We start from the raw sequence: 26,154 nt of genomic DNA on the forward strand, positions 1-26,154 counted from the left end.
GGACCCAGAAAAGCCGAGCCCAGACTCCTGCTCCACAGGAACAGTGACATAAGAAATGTGTGCTGTTTTGATCCACTAACTTTGTGGTGTGTGTTACACAGCAGAAGATAACTAATACAGACAGGGGTGAAGATTTTCCAGGGAGGACACACTTAGCGATGCCCTCCTCTTGTAGACAAGGAGTTGGAGGCTCCAGGAGGGGCTGTGACCTGTCCCCAGTTAAGCAGCTGTCTGGGGCCACCCAAAGCAGGCCCGAGGGAGGCCCCTGGGAGTCGGGTACTGGTTCTGCTGCTGCTCTCCCTTCGTGTGGCCTTGAGGAAACCCACCTGCCTCCTGGGCCTCTGATTTTTCTCTCTGTTACTGGATCAGACAAATCTCTAGGTGCCTTCTTGCCATGGCTTGGTATTCTGAGGCCACTCTGATCTGTCTTTGGGGTTTGGGGCCTTAGTTTGGTTTAATCTCTGCTGCTCCTCCCGTGTTGTGTGTTTCCACTGGGGCCCAGGAGGTGGGATCTTCCTGTCGTGTGCGCACTTTGGTAAGCCTGTGGGCTCAGGGAAACCTCAGGGGTGGAGCCCTTGGCTGTGCACCAGGAGAGTTCCTGTCTGCCTGTGACCCCAGTGCTGTGTGATCTTGGGCAAGTGATCCTTCTTCTCTGACCTCACATGTCCTCAGCTCAGTGAGGGGCTTGGGCCAGGTTGGTTCCAGAGTCTTCGATAGTTCACACCATCTGTGATGCTGCTTTTGAGAAGGCCTGCTTAAGGAGCTGGAGCTTGTGAGATGGGGACAGGTAAGCCTGGCTACATCTCCTTGTTGTGGTACCAGGGCATCCAAGTCCAGGCGCAGACCTGGATATCGACCCACTTCCTTGTTCCCATAGGCTGGTTCTCTGGCCACCACAGTGCCTGGCCAGCAGTCATCTCTGGTCCACAAAGGCTGGAGACATAGAGCTCCTCCTTGCCTGCTGGGTGGTCCTGTGCCGTTTCAGGCCCAGGGTCCCAGAGACCGAGAGTGTGTTTTCCACCCCAGAAACAGTGGTCCTCATCTCTAAACTTCACCTGGAAGTTGAATCCTGAGCAGGTGCCCTAAGGCAGGAGGGGTCTTCTTCCTCTTGGCTGAATGGGGAGGTCTCCACGTCCACTCTCCCCTCACCAACTAGCTCTGGACCTGCAGGGGCTGGGATTGTGCCCTGTCCTCCTTGGCAGAGCAGCAAAAGGAGAATAGAGACAGCAGGCTGTGTGAGGATGTGTGCAGGGACAGGAAGAGGCAAATGCAGGGAGCAGCTCGCTGTGCTCATGGAGGCTGTAAAGTCAGCACCCACGGTCGGCCAGCCCAGGCTTCCTCCAAAGGATGCCCTGCATCCAGCAGCCCAGGACCTAGAGGCCACCTTCCACCTGCCCGGACAAGCTTGGCCTCATGGCCAGGTCACAGCTGGGCCCCTTTGGATGGGAGCTGTGGGTCCATTGTCACAAGGCCCTCTGACTGGACCTCAGCTGACCATCTGGGAAACACAAGCCGTGCCTCTCAGCACTGTTTACCCATTGTCCCTGCCCCACTCCTCCCTGTGAGTGAAGTTTTAACATCAACACCGCCAGCAATTTGCCTTGGGAGAAAAAGCATTAATGTGAGCATGTATATTACTTTGCCAACCTCCATGCTGTGGATGGGCCAAGAGTTCCTCTCAGTTAAATAAACTACCAAATTGCATTAATACCAGCCTTGTCAAAAGGTCAGCTGGCAGTGGGGAATTCAGCATGTGCTTCCTCCTTCTCTCAAACATACACATCCTCACTAGGAGTTAATTCCTCCCAGCACTCATGCAGCTACTCAGACACGTGACATGACTGGCCAGTGTGGGGTCTGGCTGGAGTTGAGCTGAGCCTCAAGCCATTTGGAATGAAGTGCATTCTGCCCACCTGGGTCCGGCCGTCCAGGGAAGCCAGCCTGGAGGGTAACTGTGTGTGCACTGCGGGTGGGGGCTTCTGTCCCACCTCGGGGCGGAGGATGGCTAGCACTCAGAACTAGCAGGCGCTGGTGCTGCTGTTGGAGCCTGGAGAGGTCCTGTGCCTTTTCGAAGCTGCCAAGAGTGTTTGAGATGGTGGATGGGCTGACTGTGGTTGGGAGCTCTGCAGCCCACATGAGCTGTGTGGTCAAATCTCAGGTGGTTTTCAAGAAATCCTGAAGATGTCATTCTTGACCAGGATCTCAGTTTCACAGCTAAGACACCAGAGAGTCCCCCGGACCCCAACCAGAGCTTCTGGTGCCTGCTGAGTTGAGCACACGTGTGCGCATGCGCGCGTGTGTGTTTGTGTGTGTGTGGATGTTCCATGGTTAGGAGGGGTCACAGCAGTTCCCCAGTGCCCTGCTAGGTCCTAGTTCTTTGTGAAGACTGTTGATGCCACGTGCAGGTACATTCTGGTTCCTTAAGAAAATTTCATGTTGTCTAGAGTGCTTAATTAATCAGAACAAGCCATTTCCTGAATGTGCTTGGAATCCCTGAGACATGGATGTAATACACATGTGTTCGTGTGTGTGCATAATTTAAAAAATCACATTTCTTTGTTTCTTTTTTCCATTAACTTTTTATTTTGATGTAATTTTAGGCTTATAGAAAGTTGCAAGAATAGTATAAAGACTTCATTTATGCCTTTCACCCAGAATGTTAACTTTTTCCTGCTCTCGAGGGACTCATAGCACTTCTGTAACGTAGGCACTTCTGCCCCTTGTACAAATGAGGACTCCTCAGAGAGGATAGTAACTAACCCAGGATCACACAGCAGATAAGTGGCAGAACCAGGATTAAAATGCAGGTCTGTCAGACTGTACAGGGTGTGTACTGACCCTGTGTGATATAAGTGTGAGTGTGTGGATGTCCTGTTCCTTCTGCCCAAAGAACCTCCTTTCTGGTGCTGTAGGTCTGCGAGCAATAAATTGTCTTGGCATCTGACTTCTTTATTTCACCTTCATTTTTGAAAGACTTCTGCTGGGTATAGAAATCTGTGTTGACACTATTTTTCCTCCAGGACTTCAGAGATGTCACTTCATTTTCTTCAGGTTTGCATGGCTTCTGCATTTCTTTGGGTTTCTATGGTTTCTAACAAGGTAACAAAGATTTTCTATATTTCCTTAGGTCCAATATATTTTTGTTGTTTTGATTTAAGCAGTCAGTTATCTTTTAAAGAGATTTAAATGATACGAAAGAAATCTTACATATTTACCCATGGAGGGACCGTTTCCTGTGTTCCCCATCCCGTTACGTAAGTCCACAGTTCCATCTGGTATCATTTGACTTTTTCCTGGAGGACTACCTGTTACATTTATTGTTGTGAGGGTCTGCTAGTAATGAATTCTGTCAGCTTTTGAGTATTTGGGAAAGGTTTTATTTCATCTTTGTTTTTGAAAGACGTTAGATATTATTTATCTAGAAAGTTACAGAATTCTAGGTCAATGGGTTTTTCTTTCCGCGCTTTGCCAATAGTGCCCCATTGTCTTCTTGCTTGCCTTGTTTTGAGGAAGAAATTGCAGTCTTCTTTATATTTATTTGTTATCTTTGTTTCTCTCAATAAAATGTGTCTTTTTTTCCCCCTGGCTACTTTTAGTTTTACTTTTTTCCCCCTTCCTTCCTGATTCTATGCCATTTGATTATGATGTGCCTTGGTGTGCTTTCTTTTATGTTTCCTTTGCTTGCAGTAGGTTGAACTTTTTGGATCTGTGGATTTATATTTTCTCTCAAATGTGGAATATTTTCAGTCATTATTTCTCCAAAATTTTTTTCTGTTACCCCCTGCCCCCACCAGTCCTTCAGTGACTCCAGTTGCATGCGTGTTAGTCCACCTGATGGCATCCAACAGCTCACTGGTGTTCCAATCATCTGTGTCTATTCTTTTTATTCTGTGTTTTATTTTAGGTTTTACTATGTCTTCAAGTTCACTGACCTTTTCTTCTGCAGTTAATCTGTTGCTAACCACATCTAGTGTATTTTTCATCTCCCATGTTGCAGTTTTTTTTCCCTTCTAGGAGGTCAATTTGTGTCTTTCTTAATATCTTCCACATTTCTGTTCAACTGTTTGAACATATGAAATGCAGTCATAATAGCTGTTTTCTAATGTCTGTTTGCTAATTCTAACATCTGTGTCAGTTTGGGGTTGATTTTGATTGATTTTTCCCCCTCCTCATTAAGGACCCACTTTATTGCTTCTTTAGCCTGGTGATTTATTATTGGATGCTAGGCATCGTGAACTTTGCTGTGTTGTGTGTTGGATAGGTTTTGTATTCCTATAAATATCTTTAGGGCTTGTTAGCTGGGCTGGAGTGGGGCTCAGTCCTGGGCTAATTATTTCCCCCTCCTGAGGCACAGCCCTTCTGAATTAACTCCCATGTCCTGTGAATGAGGATGCTTTTCCCTCGAGTTGGTAGGAACAGGCCCTCTCCCCAGGCCTGTGTGGATGCCAGGCATGGTTTTCCTTTAATCCATTTGGGTGGTTCTTTCCCAAGACTTGAGTCATTTCTTTACACACATTTGCTGATCAATCCTCAGCTGAAGACTTCGGCCGCTTTGCAGACCTCTGGTGTTCTCTGTGCCTCCTCTCGGTACTCTGTCTTGTGACCTTCTGCTGCCTTGTTTTCTCTGGACTTTCAGCTCTATCTCCTCAACTTAAGGAGTCTTCCAGATTTCACCTGCTCCCCACTCCGTGTGCTGCGTCCTGAAATTTTCTCAAAGCAACAATTTGGGGGAAGTCGTGAGGGCACTCACTCATCTGTTTCATGTCTCTCAGGGTGTCTTTCACTGCCTGATGTACTATCTTGAAAATCATTTTCTCATATATTTTGTCTGTCTTTTGGTTGTTCCCAGTGAGAAGATAAATCTGGTCCCTGTTACTCCATGTTGACCAGAAGCTAATGTCTTGTGCCTTTGCTTTTTCATTTAATCATTTGTTTGCAGGGGACACTGGTCTGAGCCCCTAACTGCAGACATTGGCTTGGGTAGGGGTTGTTGTCATTCCAGTTGGCATCCTTAAGTTTCATCCATGATATTCATCCAATTAGTTATATAAACATAAATTTGCCCTTTAATGGGCTGCAGGATTTCTGCATGCTAGACCTTTTGCAAGAACTTTCTGCTACCCAACTCTTATAAAGCTTGTTTTCAGCAACTAGTTTGGGGTTTTTTTTCATGAAAACTGTGATTTTTTTTTTTTTTTTTGCTTTGACTGCCAGGGAGCTCAGGCAATTAGTCTGACCTCAGTGACTGGGTAAGATGTTATAAGATATATATCCGGACAAACTTTTTGCTCCAGTCTTATCTTTTTAGCTTATTTATCCTGTGCCTTGTACCTCCCTCAGAATTCTTAGTTGCAAATAAGAGAAATCTGCTCTTGCTATCCAGCTGATTTGAGCAGGCAGTGAATATATGAGAGGGATGACTGGGCAGTTCAGAGTCTCCGGGAGGGCCAGAGAACCAGGCTTGGAGCAGCAGCGTGAGTCACATCAGGACTGGTCCAGGGGGAGATACAGTCCCTGTGCTGGGTACTGGCAAGGCTGATGCTGAAACCCACATCATGGCCGCCCCTTTGTGTGGAATCCAGGGGCATCCCACACGTCACTAGATTCATGTTCGTCATTTCTGGTGAGTGTCATGTGAGCATCTGATGGCAGAAGCTTAGGCCGTGTGCCTACAGCAGAGCTGCAAGAGAAGCTCCTGCACTGGGGAGGATGGCTTTGGACCTCCGCAGACACAGTAGGGGCATTCAGAGGGACTGGGTAGCTGTTCACTATTGTTATTGGTGGCTGCTATACCCTGATATTATTTTAAACAGTTTTATCTTCAGAAATCACCATGATTCTTTTGGGGGGAAAATAAAAAGGAAAGGGTTAACCTGGGCTATCAAATGAGTGTGAGCACCCTGTGCACAGCAGTCACGCGGGCAGCGCAGCCTCTCCCTCCGGGCGGGGCACCCTTTCTGGCCGCTGTGCCCCTCAGCCCCTTCTTGATCTCTCAGGCTCCCAGGCCGGGTGAGGGTGGAAGTGGGGATGGCTAGGATGAAATATCTGAAGGTTAGTGAGGTCCAAGGTCAGAGGACTCCGCCCACAGCCAGCAATGAGCCCTCCTTGGGTGCTTGCATCCAGCCACATTCCAGGCTTGGGAAGTGTTGCCACTCACCTGAAAGCGGAAGCAGGCCTTGAAGACCATCTAGCCTGACCTCCCTGGTCCTCTTAGCCTGGTGAGCGGCGGAGCTGAGGTGCATGTTGGTGGGGAGCGGGGAGTGGAGGGCACCTGGCGGCCCCTGACGCAGGGCAGGCCTCCCTGGCATCGCTGGGCTTAAACAGAGGAGATGGGGCAGGCGGAGGACAATGGGCAAGCGAGAAGGTCAGGAATGGGCCAGCTCGCAACTGGAGGGGGAGAAAAGGCCGGGGCCAGACCAGCCCCCACCACTGGCCCGCAACCCCTCCTCCTCCCTCTCTGTTCTGTCTTCCCCGGGTCCCCCGGTGAGGCCCAGGTGGCTGAGCATCCTCTGGCAGAGGGATTTAACACACTTAATTAAAGTGTCCAATGAACAGCTTTGCATATTTCTTAATTACCGTCTGAATCTTTTGGGGGACGGTTTGAAATGGGATTTTCACGTGTTTCCTCATTTAGCCTATGGTGAGCCAGCCAGCCCCTCAGGGCTCAGGTAGGAGCTGGCAGAGCTCCCAGGCCAGAGCTGCTTTTCTGAGCATGGGCGGCAGGGTGGGATGCGCAATGGGAGCCAAGCCCCTGGCGCCCCATGCTTGTCCACCCTTCAGGAAGGATGGGCTGGGTTTTTTGGTTTGTAAAAACAACAAAAGGAAACAAGGATCAGACAGATGCAGCTCTTCCCCTGTCCAGCTGTTCCTCTTGTCACCACAGGGCCTAAGGGCTGTGCACCCCATGGTCAGGCCAGTAATGGGGGGCTTTGTGGGCAGGGGGTGCAGGGGAAGGGTGGGGTCCTCTCCCCAGGCCCTTGCAGAGCAGGGACACTGGACCAGGACAGCCTGGCCACCTTCCCAGCATCAGGAGGAGGCCTGGGCCCCTCGGTGGGCAGGCCCCTCCCAGCACTCCACAGCAGTTCCCATCTGTGTTCCTGTAACTGAGCTGGTGGGATGTTTGAGCCAGCTGGGCCCATCCTGGGACTGGGGTGCTGGCCTGAGCCTTGGGGAAGTAGATTTGTCTTTTCGGTCCCGAGGGCCACCTGGTGACAGCTGCAGACCTTCTCCGACCTGGGCTGGCTGGTGGGGGCCGTGTGGGTCAAGGATGCAGAGACTCTTTCCCTGGCATGTTGACCACTCTCCTGAAAACACAGGCGTCAAGAGGTGGGCAGCCCGCTGGAGCAGCCTAGAGGTGGCAGTGAGTTCTGCCCCATCTTTCCTGCCTTCCATTCAGGGCCCAGCTCTGTGACCTTGAGGAGGACCAGACAAGGACCCACCGACCACCCAGCGGCGCCCCAGAGCTGGTGTGGATGGGACATGTGTGTGTATGGCTGAGAGCAGACGGTGGGGCAGATTCGGGCTTGGCTCTGTGATGGGGAGGTCCCGTGGGTGGAACACACACCACCAAGTCTCAGAAGACCCTCTACCAAGTCTCCAGCTAATTTCTTCTGCTCTGCCTCACATTTTTCCCCATTTCTGGCCCTCACGGCAATCTCTCCACCTCCACCCACACCTGCCGTGAAGATGACAGGTTGGAGACAGGTCTTTCATGGAGGGAGACAGTGTCGGAGTGGGAGTCTGGGGCTCATAGTCCACTCAGCTATCACTGTGTGGCCCGGGCACCAGCCTAGGAGCCTTCGTGGGCACTGACCCCAAAGCCCTGGAAGGGTTTGGCTTCACATGGCAGCTGTGGAGAGATGTGGGTAAGGGACAGCTGTATGCAGAGGACATTGTGGCCCCATATCAAAAATCTATTACCTAGAACCTGCCACTGTGATGCAGACTAGGGCCCATGGGAGGCTGGTGGAGTGAGTGGCCTAGTGGATGAGGTCCAGGTGGGTGAAGGGCTAGCATCAGTCCACCCTGCTCTGCTGGAATTTCCAGGGTGTGTGGGACTGAGCTTATCTGGACAGCCCATGGGTTTGCGAGACTCCTCAGCCCCCAGCTTACATGTGGGTAAGAAAATGACTGTTTCGTGGTGATGTCAGTAATGAAAAGTAAGCTAAGATCCTCAGCTCATGAGGTTGAATGATTATTATTAATCATTACATAATTCCCCCCCCCTGAATGTAGTGCTGATATTTGTGCTGTGATCTGACAGTTTTAAAGAGTTTTTATGGGTGACCTGAATCCAGGGTGATGACTTGGTGTTTCTCCTCTGTGTCCAGTTTACTCAGACTAAGGAATGGCTTCATCTGCCAGGCTTGAAGCCAGGTGACAAAGAGGCTGGGCTCTCCTCTAAATCTCACCAGTTACTGGATTCCGTCACCCTCCTCTGCTCCCCACTTCTCCCCCGCCCCACTGCCTCTGCTTTAACTGAGAGCCAACCTCTTTTGCTGGACTCCTGCCCCAGATGTGTCCCCCTGCCCCTTAGAAGTGCAAGTTTTCTTCTTAAAACACATGTGTAAATTTAAAAAAATGCTGTGTAACAACAATCTCCCCTACCAAAAAAAAAAAAAACAACTTAGTGGGTCAAGACAACAAGAATGTGTACTGATGCTCAGGAATCTGTAGTTTGGGTGGGTCCTGGTGGGGAAAGGGTGTCTCTGTTCCACTTTGAGGGCTCCAAGGCTGGGGCTCGAGTCATCTGAAGGCTGGCCCGCCCACAGGTCTGCTGGCTGCTGGCGGGGGGCGTCCCTTTCTTGCTGCATGGGTGTCTCCGGGTGGTCCTCCCACGTATAGGCGGCACTGGGCTTCCTCACAGCATGGCGGCTGGGATGAAGGGCTAGCTCCCGGGGTGTGAGGGACCCAGACAGAAGCGGAGCTGCCTTTTCTAACCCGGCCTTCAGAGTCACACACAGTGCCATTTCTGCCACAGTCACAGGCACCCCGAGAGAGAATCCACGCCCCTTGATGTGGCCACATGGCCCGGCCATCTCACCCCTGCCCCCCTGAAGGCGTATAAAGTGAACTAACAAACTGACTCCCTGATGCAAAACTGTTTGCTGATTCATTCTCTACTGAGAGTAACTTTAATCGAGAGGCTACGCTCCAGGATGGTGATAATGGACTCATAATTCAGAAGAATGGACAGACCCGCCGGAGTGCCTCCTGAAGATTCGTTGAGGTTAAGAGGAATACGGCACCCTGTAAAACACCCTGATTGTTATCACCTTTTCTGTTCTGTCGAGTTTTTCTATAAAACCTCAAGACCCCAACCCCAAGAGGGGATCACGATCTTTAAGGCGTTACCCTGCTGTGACTCCCTTTGCCGGGCAAAATTATAAAGCTGCTCTTTCCTTTGCTCCCCATACTCTGCCTCTGAGTTTGAATTTGCTTCTTGGGGTGCAGAGGCTGATTTTTCGGCAACACCCCCAGGCTTGCCTCTGTCTGTTCCTTCCCTCCCTCCACAACTGGCCCCAGAGATGGAATTTGGTTTAAATCAATCTGCTGGCCTCAGGGCACTTGTTTTAACAATGTTTGTCACTTACTCTTCTCCTCACACACCCCGTCTGGCCCCATTTTCCCTGAGACAAAGGTCAGATGTGGCTATAGAAGCTTCCAAGTGTGTCCCCCCCTACTCTTGACCACGCTGCTGCCCCCACAGCCCCGTAACCTGGCTTGTCGCCTCCCCTCTCTCCCCACAAGCTTTTCCTTTCCCTGCCTCTGCGTTTGCTCACCGTTTCCCCCTACCTGAAATGCCTGTTCTCCTTTGCCCCCTCGCCCCCCTTCCCACCATTGCGCAGCTGCCCTGCCTCCTCCTTGCAGCCCTCCTGACTGCCCAGCCACCCGGGCCCCTGCCCTTTGTGATCTGCTTTGCTGCTGGTCAGACCTTTCCATAAACAGGCGCGACGTGGTGCACAAGGTGAGGACTTTGGCGTCGTATCTGGGTTTATACGGCAGCTCCACTGCTTCCCAGCTCCGTGACCTTGGGGGTAAGAACGAACTCCAGATCATGACAAGGATTACATGAGGAAACCCAGGAATTTCTTGTCTGGCACTGAATAGAAGCCCAGGGAGAGTTAGCGTTTCCATTCCCTCTTTCTAGAGGCTCCTAGTCAGTGCTCAAGTAATGAATTTTCAAAAGAGGAAAAATGCATCTCCTTGCTTAATCGTGTGGGACTAAACTACCAGAAGATTACAGGAATATTGCTGAGACACGAGCAGAGAGGAAAAAAGCTCAATAATGATTTACCTACTTATTTTTTATAAAATCCTGCCAGTAGAGCTGAATCTTTGCCCTCGGAAAGAGCTTCGCTGTGCTGCAGTCTTGTCTGAGAGCTGTTGGAGGGGAAGTGGGACGGGGTGACCTTGAGAACAGAGCTGTGTGGGGAGGGCGACTGCAGGCCGGATAGGGGGTGGGGGCGGAGGGGGGAGAGGAGAGGGTGGAGGGCGCCCCCCATGTCTCTGGCCCCTCCCACTGCCCAGCCCTGTCGGAGCTGCTTGAATGCGCTGCCCCTCTTGGGTACCCCTTGGCCTTGGCCCAGCGGTAGTGCCCAGCCAGGTGATGGCTCCAGCTGTCCTGCTGCTCTTTATGGTGACACTGAGAGTGACCAAGTAGGTGGGCTGTGCAAGGTCTCCGTTTCCAGGTTCCAGCGCCTTCCACCCAGGGCAGTTGCTGAGGGTGGGGTATGCGGTGAGGAAGGGGCCTCTGCCCTTCAGGGGGAGAGGAGCATGGCACAGGTGGCCCCCTTACCCCCCCCCAGCTCCCTTTTGTGATGCCAGGGCAGCAGTGGGCAAGGGGCTCCTTTGTAAAGCTCTGCCCCAGGGCCCTAGAGACAAAGTGCAGAGGACACCTTCCCAAAGTTCCCCTCGGACAGGGTGGCCCAGGCGCTGCTCTGAGCGCTGGTGGGTCCCCTGCAGGCTGGTGAGCCCTGCACTGGAGCCCTGGGGCCGAGGGTCAGGGTGGCGGCCCTGCGGTCAGTCTTGCTCAGGTTGTGGCGGGGACGGGACACACCAGCCACAGTGTCAATGCACATTTACCTGCAGTGACAGACAAGGGCCACGGGGAAGGACGGGCAATGGGAGGGCTCTAAGCAGGGAGGCCAAGCTGACAGGTTCAGGCAGAGTCTGAGCCATGTTATCCTGACAGCTGTGGAAAAAGTATGGGTGGTCTTGGGGAAACACTCAGGCAGGGAAGGGGAGGGCTTCTGCTCTGAGGAAAGAGAAAAACTGGCCTAGAAGGATGGGGAGAAGTCACTCCCTTTTGCAGCAGATCAATGAGTCCAGGCCTCAGTTGGTGTGCTCTGCGCCACGCATTCAAACTGCCCCCCCACCCCGCTTTCTGGACCCTCCTTGTACCCCACAGGGGCCTTAATCCCCAGTTTCTGACCTTCCAGATTGGGTCGAGCACCGACTGAGTAGGGCAAGGCCCCCACCTCCAGCCCATCTCAAGAAGAAGGTGCCTTGGCTTGGCAAGGCTATCCCCGGTGAGGGCTATGACGTCCACGGTGGTGACAATAACGAACCAGAAAAATCCTGAAATCCAGCAGGACCCAAGGATTCTGAGGAGCATCTGGAATAGGAGCTCAGTTCCTGGTCCAGCCGCCTCATCCTAGCCACTCTCGGCTCTGGCCCTGGGCAGGATGCTGTCAGCTTGTTTCCCCTTAGATCAAATGGGGACGACATGAGTTCCCGCTTGGACTTGAGGACTAACCAGGGAGGTCTTAAGGGCTTAGCGCAGCACTGCTGCAGGCACAGAAGTCCTGCAAGCTTCTGGCAGGCAGGTGTCCCGTCTCCTCTGTTTACTGCTGTTGTGTAAATCTTTGCCTGGCTCAGCCCTTGGGGTGTGCCTCAAACGTGCTCTGTAAATACAGGATTCAGGTGTGGCCTGTTTTGGTGATTGTGGGAAAGCTCAGGAAATGCTGGCACCGACCAGGACCCACACCTAACGTTCCTCCTGCACAGTCCCAAGACACGGCTGGTTTCCTTGGGATTTTCTCCTTCCATCCAGCGGTCACCTGCCAGCCAGTACGATGCCACTGGCCATGGCTGTGGCCTTGAGAAGAGGGAACTTGGCATGAGAAGCCAGGTGGAGATTCCTAAACTCTCAGCTACTCCATGAAACTCCGGTTCCTTTAGCGGCGTTTTGGGATTTGGCTGTCTCTCCTCCCCACCTGCTCAGCTCAGGGAAGAGCCTGGTGGAGAATAGGATGGTGCTTTTCCACCTTCTCTCCACCCTGCTCCCCGATGCCCGCCCCCTTCTCTCCGAGGTGTAGAATGCTGTGTGTCACCACCGAGGGAAGCTACCAGTGCCTCTCTTCCTGAGGAGGCAGTAACTTCCCATTTTCTCTTGGAAAAGGAGGATGCTGTGTGCTCCCTGATTTCATCCCCCTCCTGCTAGCTCGGGGTTACTCCGCTTTTCACTCTTTTGTCCCCTAAGCAGTTCCCAGCTAGGCCTTTCTGTGGCTGATAGTCTCAGAGGAGATCCTCCCGGTATGGGAAGCCCCCGCTTCACACCTTCGTGTGAATTTAAAGCAATTGGAAAGCACTTTACATACTTAAAATTTCTGTTGGAAACTCAAAGAGCAGTTTCCAGGTAACTTACAGGAGATCCCGGGTGCATTACTGCTCAGCCCAGAGATGTTCAGAAGAGAAATGAGGCTGTTCTGACACCGCAGTTGTACTGCAATTCAGTCCCAGCTCTGCCCACCCCAAGTTGATGTCAGACTGCCCAGGTTTAAGGACCTAGTCCCCAAAGAGACTGCTGTCCACTTCAGGCACCAGCTGTGAGTGGGATCCCCAGGGACACCTGCACTTCTGACCAACTGGCTACAAATCTGGGGGTCCCCACGACCCTCCTCAGCTTCCATAGTTCACCACATCAACTCACAGAACTCAGGGAAGCATTCCACTTAATGACAGTTTTTCTATGAAAGATACAAATCAGGAACAGCCCAAAGAAGAGACACAAAGGTCAGAGTCTGGGAGGACCTGGTACTGAGCTGCGTACCTTCTCCCTGTGAAGTCAGGGTACCTCGCCCTCCTGGCACGTGGGTGTGTCCACCAACCAGAAAGCTCCACTAAGCTTCGGTGTTATTGGGGTTTCATGGCTTAGGCACTGTTGATTGAAGTCAGCCATGTGACTGAACTCAATCTCCACCCTGCCTTCCCTCGTGGGCTCAAAGCCCCAAGCTCTGATCACAAGGTTGGTCCCGCTGGCATAACCCCACCCTGAAGCTACTAGGGGCCCACCAGGAGTCACCTCATGAGCACAAGCTCTGGTGTGATCCAGGGACTCAGAAATAGCAAAGACAGTACTTTTACTCCCACCCAAGAACCAAAGAGGAGTCAGATTCTTTGCCATACCGCAGAGGTGGTGGTGTCTGTTTTTCAGCTGGTATCTGGAGATGGCCTCAGCTGTCACAGCTGCCTGCTCCCTCCTTCCACTTTTAAGCATTTTCCACGTGCCTGGCACTTTTGTTATCTTACTTGATTCTTAGTACTGCCCTTTGAAATCTCTGATGTTGTTATGCCCGTTTTAAAATGAGGCACTGAGGTTCAGAGGGGTGGTGGCCACCTCAAAATGACACAGCTAAATAGCACCCCCAGGCTTTGAATCCAGCTAACCAATCCTGGCTCAAAGGTGGGGCATCTAAGTTTGCCCCACAGTGTGTCAGGTGCTCCTTCTGGTTGGAAGACGATTGCCTTTCCTTTACAAATGCTGGCTGTCGAGAGAGGGTTGCATTCGTCTGATGCCTGGTGTCCTATTGAGGCTTTCATGCTGGAATAGGGCCTTTCCCAGAGGAGCCCTGTTGGGTTGCCCTGCTTTGTCCTGGCAGTGACCAACCACCTGCCAGGCCCAGCCTGTGGACATCCCGTCTGAGAATCGGGGAGAGGCATAATGGAGAACTCTTGGGTGCTGGCTCTTTTGCTTTCCCCACCAGGGTTATCTGTCTCCAGCAGCTCGGAGCAGAAGGGGCTCTGAGCCAAGCCCCGCCGGTCCAGTCCCCTCTGAGCTTTCCAGGGCCGTGGCCAAATCGGTGGGACGGTGTGGAGAAGCACCCCATGCTGGACCTGACCTAACAAACGCTCCTTTCTCCTCCTTCCTCCCCTCCCAGATGCTCAGAAATGCTGCAGTAGGCATTTCTGCCGCTGCCAGGCCCCAGGGGGCCTGCACAGGGTTAGGTCAGAAGCCAAACACTGCAGTTTGGGAAATTAGCAGCACTTGTGGGATTCCCTAAACCATACCAGTGCTTCTCAGTTGGGGGTGTTACTGCCCCTTAGAGGGCATTTGCAGACGTCCAGGGGAGTCCACAATGACTGAAGAGCCTGCCGGCATTTACCCAGCGAGGTCCAGGGATGCTAAACATCCTTTGAAAAGCTGGATGGTCAGAAGGGGCTCACACATTATGGAGACTAGTCCTGCCCATGAGAGACACTGGGAAGTGACCCATTTACTCCCCCTGCCTCCTTGTTCCTTGAAAAGCCACCTTCCTCACCAGTCCCCAGGCTGAACGGCTGGGAAATAAAGGAGCGTGCCTCCCTCCCAGCCTGTGACCAATGGCAAGGCAGTATTTCCAGGTGAACGTGGGCGCACCAAGGGGAGCACGTTGTAGTGCACACGCTTGCTCTGATTCTTCATGGGAGGCTCTTGCATCGTTTGGGCTCTTGCGGGAAGACCTGATTTGGGTGGTAAGAATTCACAAGGCGTGGGGAAGCCTCCTTGGTGCTGGGCAAGAACTCCCATGTGGCCCTCCAGGTGTAGACGGGGCTGCCTCGCCTCGAGGTCTCTCTCTTTGGGGCGGTGGGGGCGGTGGGGGCAGTGGGGGGGGTGGTACTCCCGCCTTCCACTTCTGCTTCTGCATCTCTTCTTTTCCTCTGGGCTTTTTTGTTTCATTGTCTGTTTTTGTCACGTGAGATGTGTTTAGAGGAACTTGGATCCTAGCGTGGATCACGGCTGAACCCCTCTCTTCTTGTTTTACAGTCGGGAAGACGTCTCTGATCACGCGGTTCATGTATGACAGCTTCGACAACACGTACCAGGTGAGCTCCTGGGTCCCCGCCCCGAGCGCCCGTGGTGTCTGCAGCCGTGACCGGCTCGCTGATGCTGGGGTGAGAGCAAGGCATTCGCGGGTCCCAGGGTGTCCATGTAGCCTTGGAGGATTTTCCCACATGTGCACTGGTCCCAGCCCGGTGAAGACCCTGAGCCCTTCTGAAAATCCAGACCTCCATGAAGGAAACGCAAAATGAGGGACGTGAAAGAGCAGAAGAACCTGCTTCTCGAGTGTGGCTGTTTGCTGGACCTTCATACACGCACACGCACACGCACACGCGCACACACACACACACACACACACACACACACGGTTGCTAAGGCACTTTCTTCCTTGGAGAGGCTGGTGTGATGGGCCTAACCCCACTTACATGGGCAGGAGGCTGGATGGAGTGACCTGTGTGGCTCCTGGCTCTCAAAGATGGCCTGGAGTCAAACAGCGGTGACTCCAGGTGGCCTAAGTCTGAGCTCTTGGGGGTCGGTAATGCGTCACTTTTCTGGCACCACTGATGAGTGGGGAGGTTTGTGCAAATGAAGTGAATTTTCCCTGCAACTATAGCTTTTAATGCAAGGAGCCGAAGTAAATCATTTCAACTATTTTTGAGAAAAAATGTATTGTTTCCTTCCTTAAGACAGAGACTATAATGCATTTTTTTAAGCCACTGGGTTCTGTGAGATACTGGCTCTCAGGGATGTTAGTAGGCGTTATTCGAGAAAAAAAAAAAGCAGGGAGAAAGGTTCAGTGCTTGTATAAATTTAGAGAACTCTGAACAAAAGTAAACGGACTTCTCTACTGCAGGACTTCTCAGGGCCTTTACTGTATCAATGTATGGTTTTGATTTGCGGAAATAGAGGTGCAGTGTGCAGGATCTCCTGGATGTATTTAGTCATGGAATCCTTTTGTCATCGAATCCTCAAAGGATTTACAGAACACACTGGGGGCTGCTGTGCTAAGAGGTCTGCCAACCTTCCTGGACTTACGAAGCGTACAGAGAACAGCTCACTACGGATCACAGCTCTCTGTCTACTGTTCAATCTGTCTGTCTCCCTCTGGACTAGTCAGTATCTTTGCCTCAAATACAGCCCCTTTCTCTGCCTCCCTCTTAATCCCTGCTTTTTCTTTGCATTTCCTTCATCTGAAATACCAGATACCTAGTGTACTTGGTAAGAATTGACTGAAGGGTGAGGACATGGGGCCCCGAGTGACGTGCACAGCCTTGGGCGTTGGCTCTGAGACGATGATTTCAGCCGCACTTCGTGTCGGTTGAGTTTCTCCAGGCCAGGGCTTTGTACCCTGGTGGGCTTGTCAGAGGCCTCTCCTCCCACAGGGGGAGCCCCACTGTATCGCCTTGCATTCAAGTCATTGCTCTAACAGACTTCAGTTCTCAAGTCTGACTTGTATTCACTTACTTGTGTGTGTATGTGTGTGTATGAATGGCCTCACAGATATTGTTTTGGTTATTTGATTTTTTAAATATTAAGTCATTTATAATATTTCTTATTAATGTCCAACTGATAATAGTGACACTTGTGGTTGGTGTTCTTGGCAGTGGTGGGAGGCAGAGGTGGCCCCAGGGCCTTTGCAGTGGTCCTCACTGGCATGGATCAAAGCCTCAACTCCTCCCCAAGTCACTTGAGTCCCTCAAAATCTCAGCTCACCTCTGTCTCCAGTGTCACCTCCCATGGCCCACTGCTTGTCCTATATCCTGTGGTCCAGCGGGCCTCCCTGCCTGCTGCTTCCCGCTCAGTGATCCTGTCATGCCTCCATGCCTGGCCCGTGATGTTGCTTCTGCTGGAATGCCCTTCCCTCTTCTCTCCTCTCTTCTGCCATGAAAAATTCCTCTGACTCATCAAGGCTCAGAGCACACGTTTGCTCTGCAGTTGGGGCCCTCCACGCTCTTCCACGCCCCCTTTCCCCTGGCACATGGACCTCAGGGCTCCTTTGGCCTCCCAACTCCACAAGAACTCCTCCTGCTCTGGCTCCTGGATGGGCTTGGGGCCTGGGTGAGGCCAGGACCCCTGGGATCCACTGCTGCATTCGTGGGCCCAGCACAGGGCCTGCCCCCCACAGCTGGTGTCAGCTGCCTGCTGGTACCAAAGGGGCTTCAAGAGACATTGTCTGCCTTGGTTTTTAGACTCCATCAGACTGACAGGCCACAGGGACCCAGTGTCAATGTCCAATGTTGTGGCAAGAGGCGGAGAAAGCCCAGAGGAGAGCAAGTGCCCTCCCCACGGCAGGTTTTTCTGACTTTTTTTTTTTTTTTGCTGCAGGTACAATTTCTTTCCCAATACCCTCTAAAATGGTAATTAGACTGAGAGGCTAGGGCTCCAATTCTGTGCGTACACAGGCTCATGCTAATGAATTCTCTGGAGATGGAGAGGGGGAACTGTTTTTCTTTAACGTGCTGGCAGAGACACTCGGGGAGTAGCCAAGATCCCCAAGGGCTCTGGGGGTGTCCCCAGTTGTCCCCCGGCACTGTGACCATGCCTCACTGCCACCCACAAATGTCCTGTTTGTCAGCCAATACAGCCCAGCAGAGCCCCTACCTTGATTAGCTGAGGTGCTCAGACAGTTCCCAGGACCGAGGCACCACTCCCTCCTTCCCATCCTTCCTGTGTGTCTCCAGTTCTGTCTCCCATCCCCCGCCCCCATTCACTTATTCTGACGGCAGAGGTCTGTCAAGTGCTTACTCTGTGTTTGGAGAGGCAGTAGGAGAAAGCGACCACAGAATCTGGTCCTGCCCTGAGCCGGGGCATGGATGGTGGAGGGACTTCAGTCTCACCCTGGGTGGCAGCCAGTCTCCCTCTGTCTGGGGCTGAGCATGCCCGAGGCCCCAGGGGCTAGTGTGAGGGCCCACCCGGACCTGCAGAGCGGGGCTCCCCCACAGGCCCTGGGGAGACGCCAACTTGTTGGCCTGTGGCCTCAGGAAAGTGGGTCTCCAGCCGCCTCCTGCCTGGCACTGCCCCTACACGCACGTGTACCTCGTTCTCCTCCTGATACATGCATGCCCCAGCCTCCCACCACCCCACCCATCACCTTGTCTAAATCCACTCACTTAAAGAAGGGAAAGATCAAGACTTAGAAACGGCCTGGTGAGAGTCATGTCTGCAACAATTCTCTTGTATAAAACACCAACTAAGAAACGTCTTTCAAAATGTACTAAGAAGAAACTGTGATGAGACTAGCGCCCCCCCCCCCCGCCTCCAGAGGCCAGTGAAACCCACCTACCCGCCTGGCCCTTGGCCCACCTGTTTGAAACCACACTGGAGCCAGGATGGGAGGCTTCAGGCCTCCAGCTGGCGCCTGGGAGTTGTTGGGGGAGATGCGCTCCTCTGGGCTTTTTCACGGGTCCCTCACGGGTTCTCCATCTTGGCTGGATGCTAGCATTACCTGCTGGGGGCATGGCCAGAGATGCCCAGGCTAGCTCAGGCACTAGCATTTTTAAATCTCAGTGATGACTGAGATGAGCTGACTGCCAAGGCTGGAGCCTCCCAGGCCCATGCCTGGACCTCCCACCACAGCACAGGTTAGGAAAGCAGCCTAATGGGTCCCGGCCTGCTGAGGCTCACCCTCCCTCACCTGCTCCCGGGAGCATCTCTGGAGGACTCACTGGGGCACTCCCTGGGTCCCACGGTGCCTTCGGGAAGGGGACAGCATCACTGTACCTCACAGGCCGAGGGGCCGCCTGAGTTGCTCCCAGCCCCTCAGAGATCTGGCCGCTCTGCGCCGCGCGTACCTCTCTCACCCTTGGTCTGTATTAGTTTCCTGAGGCTGCTATGACAAGTTGCCACAAACCAAGTGGCTTTAAACAACAGAGATTTATGTTCTCACAATTCTGGAGGCCAGAATTCTGAAATCAGCAGAGCTGAGCTTCCTCGGAAGGCCTCCGAGAGAATCCTGCCTGCCACTCCCGGCTGCTGGCGGCTCCGGCCATCCCTGGTGTGGGGCTGCATGGCTCTCATCTCTGCCTCTGTCGCACACGGCCTTCTCTCTGTGTCTGTGTGTCCTCTCCTCTTCTTATAAGGGCACCGGTCATTGGATTTAGGGCCCACCCTAACTCCTGGATGATTTTTCATCTTGAGGCCCTTAACTAATGCATTCATGAAGACCCTTCTTCCAGATAAGGTCACATCCTGAGGTTCCAGGGGTACAGAATTTGTGGGGTGGGGGGCACTCTTCAACCCACCATAGTGTCCCAGCACCTCCCAGTCTGATCCCACTGGGGATGCTCTGCCACCCACGCTGCCTCCCAGCACAGGCCCTCCAGGCTCCAAGCCCCTCTGGGCCAGCATCTGACCTGGGGAAGCCATTTCCCCCAGGAGCTTATCTCGGCAGCAAGTCTTTTTTGTTCATACAGGGTTTTTCAAAATGATCAGATGTTCCTCTGTGTAACATTTGTAAGTTGATTTATTAAAGTAAATAGGTTTTCTGGGGCCTGGTCATTGACCCTCTGGGGCCGTCCCTCTAAATGCTCTGCAGCTCCCCAACCCACGCCTGCCCCACCCGACCATTCAGCCCTGCAGCGGGGTTAGCCTTGCAGGGGAGCTGAGCTGCAGCTGGGCCACACACCCGTACGTCCCAGGTGCTCAGGAAGAGGGCATTTGTGACAGATCATGGTGTGTGGAGGGCTATGCTTTGTCCGTGTAGGGTTGGATGCTCTAAGTTTCTCCTTCCGGGGCAGCAAGTTCTGCTAATGCTTGTCCATCTGTTGTGGGAGAACAGGTTCTTGCCTCGCTCAGGAAAGAATTCAAGAGCAAGGCATGGTAAAGTGAAAGCAAGTTTATTTAGAGAGATACACACTCACAGACAGAGTGGGGTCTGTCTCAGAAGGGAAAACGGCTTAGGAGATACACACTCCATAAGCAGAATGTGGACCGTCTCAGAAGGCAAGAGCGAGGGCGACCACAAGGTGCGGAGCTGTTAGGTTTTATGGGCTCAGTAATTTCATATGCTAATGAGTAGGAGGATTATTCCAACTACTTTGGGAAAGGGGTGGGGATTTCCAGGACCCCCTCCCCCCGCCACCTTTTGACCTCTTATGGTCAGCCTGGGAACTGTCATGGCCCTGTGGCTGTGCCATGAGGCTCACGGTCTACTGGAAGTTTCTTCCTTCAAAACATTGCTGCACCCAGAGGCCTGGGATCAAATCCCAGCTCTGTCACTGAGCTGAGAGACTCTGGGCCAGCATCCCAGGTTCTCAGTGTTGTGTATTTTTAACCTGGAAATTATTTGGATGGGATTTAACCTAGACCATATCACCTAGACCAGTGGTCTCAAACTTTAGCAATAGGGATGTGGCTAATTAGTTAATGTAGCTCATGGAAGTCTTAAAGTCTAGATGATGGAAAATTATAGGCCCCAAGCACTGTTGATACAAATGTGTATTACCAGACACTATCTAGAGAGCAAAACGAATTAACAACTCCACAGTAAACCAAGTTGGTAATGATGGAGTGAAGCCAACAACTTGCTGATGAAGTGTTTTTATGGGAAACTGTGGGCCCCCAGCCATGCCTGCATATGCACAGGTGCAGAGCTCTGCCACTCGGCCAGATGATGCCGGAGCCCCGGGCTTCTGGCAGAACGCTGGACTCCATCTTTCATTAACTCTAGCAACGTGATGACTTTATCATGTTAATACAGTAGAGTTCCATCTTTCACAAACATCAAGTCCTATGGCCAAAATGAGAGGCGACTCTCATATAGTGAAATGCTGCTGAATGCCAGGCAGCTTGGCAAGACAACCCTGCCCTCAGAGACCCGCTGGGGCACCACCAGTCACCCAGGGGCCCCCTTTGGGCATTTACCTGGGACTGATCTGAGAGCAGACACCCTCTAACGTCCTTTCTTTCCCTCCCTCCTCTCCCCTTCCTTTTCTCCCTCTCTTTTGTCATGCATTTGCAAATTAGGAATGCAGTCAGCCTCTGGTACAGAAAGCAGACTAACTGTGGCTTAAACAAGGAGGGGTTTTGATTTTTCAGGTGCAGGAAGTCGCAGTGGGATATGAGGTGGCCCAGCTTTGCGGTGAGGGTGACGCCATCAGGCAGGCCCCAGACCCCTGCCGTCATTCTGTTCTGCCTCCTTGTTCTGTGGGCTCTCGTCTTCATGCAGCCTGGCCATTGCTGCTCCACACATCACCTCTGCATTCGAGGCAGCAGAAAGCAAGAGCTTGCCTAGAATCCCCGCCCCCTCCAGCAGACTGCAGCGAATGTCTTATTGGCCGGAATGGAATCACACAATCACCTTTACCCTCTAGAAAGTCTGGGAAAGCAGAATTTCTCTTTTACAGTTTCCAGGCCAGCAAGGGAGTAGGAGGTTGCCAATTGGTGTTGGGTGAGTCCAACAGCACTTGCTAGTGTTTAGAAGTTAAATGGACCCATGATGCAACTCTCTGCCCCAGATTTTAGCAATTCTTTAATTCACTTTGTAGGTTACTTGTCGATAGCTCTTAGGTGGCCTCAGAAATCCACCTCCCAGAACACCTTTCTCCCTAAGAGCTGCAGAGAGGGCTTGTGCACCTGGATCCACCTGTGACCCTGTGGGAGACCTCTCAGGGGGCTTCAGGCCACACATCCGTGGGCATCTGTGTGGCTTTTGAAGAGCTTGACTAATTTTGATGCAGTTGAACCCCTTATTTAAAGTTGGAAGGTGCATATTGTTTGGTTCATGTTTCAGAGCACAGTCAAGTAATAAAAGAGCAATCAATAAATTTTTGAATTGGGTGATGACTAGCACAAGGCAATCCCCATTTTGGGAAGAAAGTCACCACTGGAAGTGTGTAGACTTTGAGGCTGAGGTGGCTGAAAGAATCCAGGTACCTGGCTGTGGCCTCCAGAGCCAGCCGCCCCTCCCCACAGCACTTGGTTGAGCTGTTGGGAAGGACAGGCTCTGCCCAGCTTGTTCTGTCTCCTTCCCCCACCATGTGCACTTGCTGGTCTGAATCCTTAAGTTTCGCCAGCCTCATTTGCATGCTAATTTGCATGACTTTACCCTGATCCTCTCATCTGATGGTTGGTGGTGCAGAGCACAAACAGCAGCTTCATTGTCAAGGGCCTGTCATCCCCAGCTGCTTTCTGCCATTTACGGATGCTTCCCCAGCCACGGGCCAAGGCCTGGCCCAGGCTAAAAGAAGACATACATACACTCCTTTTCATGATTTCTCTTCCTGGGAAGAGAATCTTGAGTCAATTTATGCAAATTACCATGCAAATTTCTACCGCAGACTTTATTACTGTCTTGTCAGAATGTGGATGCAAAATTACATTTCATAATAAATGCACATAGCAAAGGCGATTTCAACAAGTGCCTCGTGAAACATCTCTTTCCTCGGGGATCCGCTGGGCCAGTGGGAGCCCTTGTGCAGAGGGAGGTGTGTAACGTGCCACCATTCTGCACTACGCATCTGAGCCCCTGCTGACACTGGCTAATACCACCTTTAGAAGAAGATAAATGGAGATGCAGCTGTGAAATCTGTCCTTGTTAAGGTTCCTCATGTTTTGTATAAGGTGATGTGCCTGCCATTTTTCATAAGTGGTACAGTTGGCAGGCACAGTGATTTTAAGGAATAAATAAGCATCGCCAGGTTTGGGGAGATCTAATCACAGCAGGATGCAGTCTAGCCTCCTTGGAGGGGCCTCAGCAGTACGGAAGGCTTATGCAGCACTGCCAAAGGGGTGGGGAGGATCAGGGGGTCCTGGACTGGCAGGAGAGTCCCCAGAGTCAAGCTTGCTGCTCATGTTGTCTTGATACCCTCTTTACATCCCTGTGGAATAGTTTCCAGGTAGAATAATTTACTGCATGCCTCATAAGAGAAAAAGGAAGTACCTAGAATGAATGCCGTGGCCAAGACTCCATGGTTCCTTGGGAGCCCACCTCTGTGAGGGTCAGTCTTTCCTGAAGCTCTGGGAACATTCCTTTATTGGGATGTTAATAGGGATTACAAGCACAAAGGTTCCTAGGGGCCAAGAAGCTTGAGAAACAAGTGACATGAAATTGTTCATGACTCTTCAGTGCAGGACTTCTCAGAGCCTTTACTATGCCAGTGTGCTTTATGGCTCCCCACTAAGGGCTAGAGCATGCAGCCTTTCCCAGAAACACTTGATCACAGTTTACTTTCATCCTGTAGTTGGCCTCCCTCATGGGGCCATGTTCCACATAACCAGCCTGAGGAACATTGCTGGAGGCTCTCCTGGGGGTGGGTGAGTTTCTGCACCTTCTCTTGGAAATCCCTTGGTCAGTTGGTCAGTCCTCATTTTGTTTCCACAGAGCACCTTGACACAGTCTAACTCATCTGATCTAACAGTCCTTGTAGGAAGCTATGAGTATCCATTTTTTAGAGATGAGAAGCTGAGGGCCACAGGGGCTGTCATTTTTCCAGGACTCTCCCAACCCAGTGTTCTTCCAATTGTACAGCGTTCAGACCCTGCCAATAGGCACCAGCAGAGTCACTGAAAACAGACCGGGGCCCTCTGGACACATGACCCCACGCAGGTCCATTTCGGTGGGACACTCTGCTAGCTGCATGCCAGATCCTCTGAGGCTGGTCGTGGTCTGCCCTCGGGGCATTGACAGGGAGTCTAGGTTTGTAGACAGAAATCTGTCCCCTTTCCCCATGGAGGCTTCTGGTCACCTCAGCCTCTCAGCCTCCTGGCATCACCAGGGCTGTGTGCATATCATCCATCTGGGCTTTACCTCCAAAGCAGAATTGACTCCCTCCCCACCCCACACCCATACCCACACAAGCATCTTACACCCATTCCTGCCCGCATACACATACTTTGACATGCAAATACACAGTTGCACGCACACAAGTGTGTCTCCACTCACCATGTGTCCACTCATACACACCTGCCCATCAGTACACTCACACCGTGTGACTTGACCTTTGAGCAGGAATGCACGTTATGTCACGTAACAGGAAATTAGGACTTCTGGGGCCTTTTATAGGAGGGGGTGGCCTCCCTGGGTAGCTAGTTTTTCTTTTTGTCTGATGTCCCCATATTATCCTTTTACATCATTTCTACTGATCTGTTTTCAAGGTCACTGACTGTTTCATCTGTCATCTGCTCTCTCTGGTTAAGCCTGTCATTCATTTAGAAATTTCAGATACTGTATGTTTCAGTTCCAAATTTGTGTTTGCTTCTTTATAGTTCCTGTTTCTCTGCTGAGATTTAAAAATCTGCACCTTCATTCTGAGCATATTTTTCTTTATGTATTTGAGCATAATTCTATTAGCTGTTTAAAAATACTTGCTACTTGCGACATCTGGGTCACCTCAGGGCTGGTCTCCATTTATTCTCTTTCTGTCTTGAATATGGCTTTTACTTCATATGTCTAGTAGTTTTGAGTTATATCCTACACATTGTGATTAAAACTGTGGACTGCATTTGTTTCTTTGGAAGAGTGTTCGCTGGACCCAAATTCTTATTTCTTTTCCTTGTGGTAGGCAGCAACTTAAAATTCTGTTCAGATTTGTTTGTTTGTCTGTTTGGTTTTCAAGTCTTAGGTTGCATGTGGCTTGTTTGGGTCAGAGATTTGGGCAGCATTTACAAGCAGAATTTGGGGTGCCCTGTCTGTGGCTTTCTCATTTCCAGGATTTTCCACACTTTCTGTCTGCTATGATAGCTTTACAATTTGCCCTCTCATTTCTCAACCAGTAGGACTGTGGGTTTCTTGCCAGGTTTTAGCCTCCCCTGAGCTCCAGCCAGTGCTGCCCTCAGGTGGAGTGAATAGTCATCAAAACAGGAGCCTCACCCAGGGCCGTTCTCTTCTGTTAAGTGTTGACTCCCCTCCAGATTCTACCTGCTTTTGGTCACTTTCCAGTGCCTTCAGACTGTTGTTTGTTACGTTTTCCCAGAGTTTATACTCATAATCTGCAAGGTAATTCTGATGGGAGCTCTGTCCTTATGGAAATCAGACCTCTTCCTTTCCCTTCATCTGGGATTTACCCTCTAGACCTCCCACCCTCCACTACCTCCCCCCTTCACCTGCTGGAAAGTTAGTATTCGCTCAAGGACTTGCATAGTTGCCCTGACTTTTCTCAAGAAATCAATCAGAAGCAAGGTCCTCTTCCTCTTAGGGCCCCTCTGACTACACTGGTCCTTCCCATCTGTCAGGGACCACAGTTCTGTGTGCTAATCTTAGCTCCTCCACAAGGTTGGAAGTTCAAGGCTGAATCCTGAACTCTGAATGGGTGTTGACCACGTGGAAGGACAGCCCCAGGGACGGAACAGCTCCTTATAGGCCAGGACCAGCGCTTGTTCTGGTCTGTGTCTAACACGGAGTAGGCACTCAAGAGTGGATGAATGAATGAGTAGTCATTACTTACACCAAATGCCAGGAAGGCGCTGCCCAGGGAAGACCGTGACCACTTTCTCCCTGCAGATCTGGCCCTTCTGGGAGAGATGGGCTCCAGCTGGCAGCAGCGTAGGGCCAACTATTTGTGCCTTATTTTTGGAGAAAAAAAAATGGTGTCAAGGAGCTATAAAGTTTCTGGTAACCAAGGCTATCTTAAAAGTTCTTGTTTCTATTCTGTCCTTAGAGAGCTGACTCTTTTGTTGTTGTTAAAATGCAAATGAACTTCCCCTTAAGTGGGCTTTGCTGAGCTATTATGGCTAATGACGGTAAGATGCTGACAGTTGGGAGCCCCCCACATATTCAGTGACAGCTTCAGAAATGAAGGGTTTTCAGGAAGCAGAGGGAGTGCAGCTCAACAGTCAAGAGCAGGGGCTTTGCATGCAGGGAGACCTGGGTTCCAGTCCTACCTCTGCCACCACCACCTGTATGACCTCAGTTCTGAGTGAGCCTTGGCTTCTCCATCTGTGATCAGCCCTTCTGCAGGCACGGGCATTTCCATCCGTCTCTCACCTCGGGCAGGGACTCTGCCCTCCTCCAGGACACTGCAACCTCCCCAGACCAGTCACTGCATGAACTCAGAGTCTCCTCAGCTGTTTGCAAACTTTACTGCACAAATGAGTTACCTGAGAGCTTGTCAGGAATTCTGATTCCCAGACTGACACCCCAGAGGTTGTGATTCTGTCTGTCTGGGCCAGGCTCC

The 26,154-nt window shown here is 51.7% G+C and overlaps 1 protein-coding gene across 1 annotated transcript in view; it reads left to right on the forward strand.

The window, feature by feature from the left end:
* RAB6B (RAB6B, member RAS oncogene family) overlaps nt 1-26,154 on the forward strand; it is a 55,830-nt gene that overhangs the window by 12,694 nt on the left and 16,982 nt on the right. Inside the window, exon 2 of the mRNA XM_032488203.1 lies at nt 15,029-15,087. Coding sequence (XP_032344094.1) covers nt 15,029-15,087 — 59 coding nt within the window. The remainder of the gene's footprint in view (nt 1-15,028; nt 15,088-26,154) is intronic.

The sequence above is a fragment of the Camelus ferus genome, chromosome 1 (genome assembly GCF_009834535.1).
Source record: "Camelus ferus isolate YT-003-E chromosome 1, BCGSAC_Cfer_1.0, whole genome shotgun sequence".
Taxonomy (NCBI): domain Eukaryota; kingdom Metazoa; phylum Chordata; class Mammalia; order Artiodactyla; family Camelidae; genus Camelus; species Camelus ferus.